General features: G+C 38.6%; 1 protein-coding gene across 5 annotated transcripts in view; it reads right to left on the minus strand.

Annotated features, from left to right (window-relative positions):
• The window catches only part of LOC106871835 (uncharacterized), a 107,289-nt gene that overhangs the window by 55,545 nt on the left and 44,244 nt on the right, over nucleotides 1-7,500 (minus strand). For 2 of the 5 annotated variants that reach the window (XR_016238979.1, XM_089345442.1), the window contains exon 1: nucleotides 6,035-7,253. The exons of 1 other annotated variant lie outside the window; for it this stretch is intronic. Coding sequence is in view for 3 of the 4 variants with exons in the window: in XM_089345442.1 (XP_089201568.1) it covers nucleotides 6,035-6,097 (63 nt within the window). In the remaining variant the exon portion in view is untranslated. Of the gene's footprint in view, nucleotides 1-6,034; nucleotides 7,254-7,500 lie in introns of those variants that run through there. 2 more of the 5 variants (XM_089345444.1, XM_089345445.1) reach the window with 2 other exon arrangements.

Consider the following 7,500-nt stretch of genomic DNA (forward strand, 5'->3'; position numbering starts at 1 on the left):
CCCACACCACACACACATACATATATTAACTACAAACCTAAATAATTACTGACCCACCTACCGACCTAACTTACATATATTCACACACATATACATTCATGATTAACTATTAGAAGAAAGTTAGGGATAATTAAAGATGGTGTAGCGGTGGCAGTGGCGGTAGTGGTGGTGGTGGTGATAATTCTTGATCTTTCTCTTTCTTTCTCTCTCTTATTCTTTATCTTAACAGATAGATGGACAGACTGACAGATAGGGAGATGGGTAGACAAATAGCTGAATGGATGGATGGATGGATGGATGGGTGGATATGCAACTGAACAGACAGACAAACAGACAGACATATAGATAGATAGATAGAGAGATAGACAGATAGATAGATAGATAGATAGATAGATAGATAGATAGATAGATAAATATATAGATAGATAGATAGATAGATAGAGAGATAGATAGAGAGATAGACAGATAGATAGATAGATAGATAGATAGATAGAGAGAGAGAGAGATAGATAGAGAGATAGATAGAGACAGACACTCACAAATACACACACACACACACACACAAATGGACACACACACGCATATATAAATATATATGTATATGTAATAGGCGCAGTCATGGCTATGTGGTGAAACGTTTGCTTCCCAACCACATGCAAGCACCACACAGAAATACCAAAAACGCCTCAAAGTGTCTGCAAAGTAGTTCTGACTGGAGCAATGGGAGAGGAAAAAGGGGCTGGAATGGAGGTGGGTGGGGGGGGGGGCACGAATTCACTTGTTCCAGAGTGTCTGGGGTTCAGAATGTATGTGTGTGTGTGCGTGTGTGTGTGCGCACCTGTATGCATACATATATATTCATATCTACGTGTCTATATATATATACATATATATATATATGTGTGTGTGTGTGTGTGTGTGTGATGGAGTGTTTGTGAGCATGTATGATATATATATATATATATATATATATAATATACACACACATGCATATATATGTATATATATGTATATATATGTATATATATATATTTATACTAAAACTAGGTCAGCAAAAAAAAGAAACTGTGAAGTCAGACAGCTTCCATTTGAGAGAGGGGGAAAAAAAAGGTTCGGAGTGGGGTAGAGTTTAGGAATTGTTGTAAGAGAAGACAGATTAATGGTAAAACAGTTGGTAGGGACACTTGTAGTTACTACTACTACTACTACTACTACTACAACTACTACTGGGGCTACTCTTTGACAACCAGCGCTACCACTGCTGCTGCTACTTCTACTACTACTCCATATATATACTCTTTACTTTCTCATTTACTTGTTTCAGTCATTTGACTGCGGCCATGCCGGAGCACCGCCTTTTAGCCAAGCTAATCGACCCCAGGACTTATTCTTTGTAAGCCTAGTACTTATTCTATCGGTCTCTCTTTTTGCCGAACCGCTAAGTTACGGGGGACATAAACACACCAGCATCGGTTGTCAAGCGATGTTGCGGGGGCGGGGGGGGGGACAAACACAGACACACAAACACATATATACATATATATACAACGGGCTTCTTTCAGTTTCCGTCCGCCAAATGCACTCACAAGGCTTCGGTCGGCACGAGGCTATAGTAGAAGACACTTGCTCAAGGTGCCACGCAGTGGGACTGAACCCAGAACCATGTGGTTGGTAAGCAAGCTACTTACCACACAGCCACTCATCATCATCATCGTCGTCGTTTAACGTCAGCTTTCCATGCTAGCATGGGTTGGACGATTTGACTGAGGACTGGCGAAACAGATGGCTGCACCAGGCTCCAGCATAGCCGCAGTCAAACGACTAAAACAAATACAAGAATGAAAGAACAGATATATACAAACACATACACTCATTATCTCTCTGTTTCTCTCTCTCTCTCTCCATTATAGATACACACACACAATTGCTTCCCCAGTTGTTGTTTGTGTGAGAAAGAACTGCTCTATTTGGGGCCCCACATTCCAGTCTTGGAGCAGGTGTTAGACACGGTTCACCGATTCTTCAGAATGCCAAAAAGCAGGGAAGCAGCACCATAAAATACTATAATGGGCTGACTAAGAGTGGAATGGAAGAACTTCTGCATGTGTGTTGGGTAAACAGCAGCAAAAATTCCCTCAAATTATACCCTATTGTCTTATATATATATGTATGTATATGTGTGTGTATATATATACATACATACACACATATATATATATATGTGTGTGTGTGTGTGTGTACGATGGGCTTCTTTCAGTTTCCGTCTACCAAATCCACTCACAAGACACTTGCCCAAGGTGTCACGCAGTGGGACTGAACCCAGAACCATGTGGTTGGTAAGCAAGCTACTTACCACACAGCCACTCCTGCGCCTATATATATAGGCACATAGATAGGGATCTAGAAATTTTCAGGAAGGACATCAGAAACCTACCACCAGAGCAAAGACCAAACACATCTGTCTGTCTGTCTGTATGTATGTGCATGTGTGTGGAGGGGATGTATATATTTGTTGACATCTTACACACACACGTGCACAAACATATAAACACATATACACACACATACAGGCATATTACAGAAAGAAGGGGAGAGAGATGAGGCACCATCAAGATGGAAGGGGAGACGTTAAATAGAGGTGGTGGTGGTGGTGGTGATGAGAGGGGGTGGAATACATATATATATATATATATGTGTGTGTATAAAAGGGGTCGTTTAATTTGGGTAACAGATATTAATCTTCCTGTGTGCTCCCGGGGGCCCTGCTTCCTCTGCCTAATCCTCTACTCCGACCCCACCCCACCTGTTGCCTTAATCCTCCCCAGTCCACCACCACCACTAGCATCATCATCATCATCCATATCATCATCATCGTTATCATCCTCCTCCTCCTCATCATCATCATCGTCGTCGTCATCATCCATCATCATCATCATCATCGTTATCATCCTCCTCCTCATCATCATCATCATCATCATCATCGTCGTCGTCATCACCACCACCACGAGTATCACGGTCATCACCTTCAACCCCCCCCCCGTCAGCATCATAACCATCCCCACTACCACCAAATATTCACCACCACCACCACCACCACCACTACTGCAATCACCACCATCGCATCCACCTTCTTACTAGCAGCAGCATCACCATCATTACCACCACCGTCACCATTGCCAGCCCCCACCCCCGGCATCGTCAACGGTCACTACAACCAAGAGGCATCAATTATAAATACCCCAATACGCCAGCGCCCCAGCGCCGGCCCCAAACAGCCCCTTCTTAGCTGACACCTGATACCCAATACCAGGGTATTGGGGTTTGATGGGTGAGGGAATTTATAAAAAAAAAACGAACCCCCTAGAGGGGTACGAAACCGGTACCATTTGTACACGTGCAAAGTTACCATCCACACACATGTTTATCAGCACTGAGGAGGGAGACCCCTAGAAAGGACCTCAATGGACTACTGTCTAATGTATGTCTGTAGGAGATAATGAAGGGGACCTCTACATGGTAGCCAGACCTGCTAGAAATAGCAACCAAATCTCCCTCAAATCACACCCTACTCTCTTATCTATGTATATATGTATGTATGAGCCAATGAGGGAGGCCTCTACATGGTAGCTAGACCTGCTAGAAATAGCAACCAAATCTCCCTCAAATCACACCCTACTCTCTTATCTATGAATATATGTATGTATGAGCCAATGAGGGAGGCCTCTACATGGTAGCTAGATCTGCTAGAAATAGCAACCAAATCTCCCTCAAATCACACCCTACTCTCTTATCTATATATATATGTATGTATGAGCCAATGAGGGAGACCTCTACATGGTAGCCAGACCTGCTAGAAATAGCAACCAAATCTCCCTCAAATCACACCCTACTATCTTATTCATGTATGTATAAGCCAATGAGGGGGATCTCTACATGGCAGCTAGACCATTTTCCATGCTGATATGGGTTGGACAGTTTGACTGGGGTCTCGGAAGCCAGAAAGCTGCACCAGGCTCCAATCTGATCTGGCAATGCTTCTACAGCTGGATGCTCTTCCTAACGCCAACCACTCCGAGAGTGTAGTGGGTGCTTTTACGTGCCACCGGCACTAGGGCCAGTGAGGTGGTACTGGCAACGGCCACGCTCAAAATGGTGTTTTTTACGTGCCGCCTGCACAGGAGCCAGTCCTGCAGCACTGGCAACGTGCTTAGGGTCTCTATTGGTCTTAAATTGTCCCTGCATCTTACTGTTTTGCTTCATTTAGAAAAATAAAAATATATTCTATGGTTAATTTTTGTGACTTATATTTTGAATTACATATATGTGGGTGCGGGAATGTATTTAAATCTTTTTAGTGTTTAAGGCCTCCATGGAAAATAAAAATATATAAACTGAGCAATTTAAATCTGATGTACAGTGCAGAAACAAATGTTGTGATCTACGATTAGAGTCTGCTATCCTCAATCTTCATGCTATGTAATTCTTATGCATAGAGGACTTCCATATGCATATCCAACCCTGTAATACATCCTACAGTGGAATAACAACATGTGATGGACAAATAACAGAATAAAAGCTCTTAAAAGCACATTACTATATATATGTATGTGTGTGTGTGTGTGTGTGTGTATGTGTATATATTGAAATTCCAATGGAAGAATCTTGGATCATGGTCAGAAACCACTTCTTGAAATAAATTGAATAATGACGTACATAGAATACGAATTTTTTCCTCAGGTGGGTATTGAACCACTCGCTGCTGTGCTGAATGATACACATATTGAGTTCTTCCTCTTTTAGAGGTAGTGGTATATTGCAACATCACCCCCCCCCCTCATTACACACACACACATACAGAAAAATCTACACACACATACATACATATGTAAAAAAAATACATATATATATATATATATATATACATACATACAAATATGTGTGTATGTTGTATATATATATATATATATATATATATATATATATATCATAAGGTTTTTAAACTTCTAAATTTTCATATTCAAAAGAGACAGAGACTTCAAATTCGATAAATCGAATAAATCGATTTATCGAATTTGAAGTCTCTGTTTCTTTTGAATATGAAAATTTAAAAGTTTAAAAACCTTATGATATAAATATAAACTGTGAGAACGACCCTTAAGGAATCTAATTAATGATCTCCTAAGGTAAGTTCTTATGCTATATTGGTAACGGTTGCTACATCCTCTGGGAAAATTATTATATATATATATATATATATATATATATATATGCGAGTAAAAATAAATACAAAAAAGGTGGGTTTTTTTGTATGATTGTGTATAGAGGAATATATTATTTTGCTTAAAAGAGTTCCAACACTGTCTGTTTTTTATGTTTTATTTATATTCCTGCAGAACTAATGTGGGGTATAGAATATGGAATATACAATATATAATATGATATACAATATACAATATAAAATAAAATAACATAAAAATGGATGGCACCATGAAAGAAAGTATTGAATGTCTTATTGAATATATGGAATATGTCTTATTGAATAGATGAAATATTGAGTGTTCAATATAAAGGATCAAATATATAAATATATAAATATAAATATATATATATAAAGGCGACTCGAGTTTCAGGGCTATTTCCCTTCGTCATGGCCGGTTATATGTATGTGTGTATATATATACATATATATATGTGTGTGTATATATATGTATACTTTAATTTCTTATTTATGCATACACAAACGTATGTGTATATAGTTATAATATATAGTTATAGTATATAGTTATAGTATATAGTATATATATATATATATATATATATATATATATATATACATACAGAGAGATAGATAGATATGCATATATATATATATCTATGTATATATATATATATATATATATATATATAAATGTATGTATGTGTGTGTACAAATATAGATAGATAGATAGATAGAGAGAGAGAGAGAGAGAGAGAGAGACAGAGACAGAGAGATTTAGATAGATATTGAAGCAAAAATTAATGTTTTCCAACTCACCGGAATGAAAAGAACCAAAGTTGAAAGACACAACCACAGCAAGTGTAATGCTTTCACCATCATAATTAGGAATAAAGATAATAATAATAATAATAATAATAATAATAATAATAATGATAATGATATAGAAATGAAACCAGCTGTTTTGGTTTCTAATCCTCAGTACGGCTTAAAGTTTCCTAGAGGTACTTTTCTTTGCATGTATATATATATGTATAATATATATAGTTGTTTATATATATCCTGGCGTCTATATATATATATATATATCTGTGAATATATATATATATATATATATTTGTGTGCGAGTGTATATAAATGTTTTGGGGTATATCTCTGAGCGTGTATATCTTTGTATGTCTATATTTGTGTGTATATATTTGTGTGCATGTACAACTGCTTGTGTGTGTATATATAAACGTATGTCTCTGTGTACATATATCTTTGAGTGTATATATATATATATATATATGTATGTATATATAGGGATGAATATGGATGTATATATATATGTGTGTGTCTCTGTGTGTGTTTATGTGTTTATGTAGAATTTGCTGAGAACTTTGTTGGCACAGAGAGAGAGAGACAGACAGAAACACAGAGAGAGAGAGAGAGAGAGAGAGAAAGTGTAGAAAGAGAGAGAGAGAGAGAGAGAGAGGGAGAGACAGGGAGGGGGTAGCAAAGATGCTACAAGGCCCTTGCTGTTGTTAATGATAATGATGATGACCAAGATGCTGTTGGTCCTTAGAAGTGTATGCAAATGAGGGGAGGGGGGTCTTTTGTGAGGTGGGTGGTGGTGGTGGTGGCGGTGTTTGTTTGTTTGTTTCTCTGCTGTTGCGTTGTTTTTGTTCTTTAAAAAGAAATTATTCCTTGTCTGTCCTTGTTTGAGGAGAGAAAAACTGTTCCTGTAACTGCTGCTGCATGACTGAAAGAGAGAGAGAGAGAGAGAGAGAGAGAGGTGGGGGACGGGCAGAGGCTTGTGGTGTCACTTGAACCGGCTAGAAATAGCAGCTAAATCTCTTTGAAAAACACACACTGGATCTCTGAGTGCCCTTCAAATTATTTCCTGAGTGGTCTATCAATCTGCTAGAAATAGCAACCAAATCGCCTTCGAATCAAACCCTGGGTCTGTTAGTGGTCTGTCAACTCGCTAGAAATAGCAGCCGTGTGGTCTATCAATCTGTTAGAAATAGCAACCAAATCGCCTTCGAATCAAACCCTGGGTCTGTTAGTGGTCTGTCAACTCGCTAGAAATAGCAGCCGTGTGGTCTATCAATCTGTTAGAAATAGCAACCAAATCGCCTTCGAATCAAACCCTGGGTCTGTTAGTGGTCTGTCAACTCGCTAGAAATAGCAGCCGTGTGGTCTATCAATCTGTTAGAAATAGCAACCAAATCGCCTTCGAATCAAACCCTGGGTCTGTTAGTGGTCTATCAACTCGCTAGAAATAGCAGCCGAGTGTCCTT

This window comes from Octopus bimaculoides, chromosome 29, assembly GCF_046866305.1.
Source record: "Octopus bimaculoides isolate indiv1 chromosome 29, ASM4686630v1, whole genome shotgun sequence".
NCBI lineage: Eukaryota > Metazoa > Mollusca > Cephalopoda > Octopoda > Octopodidae > Octopus > Octopus bimaculoides.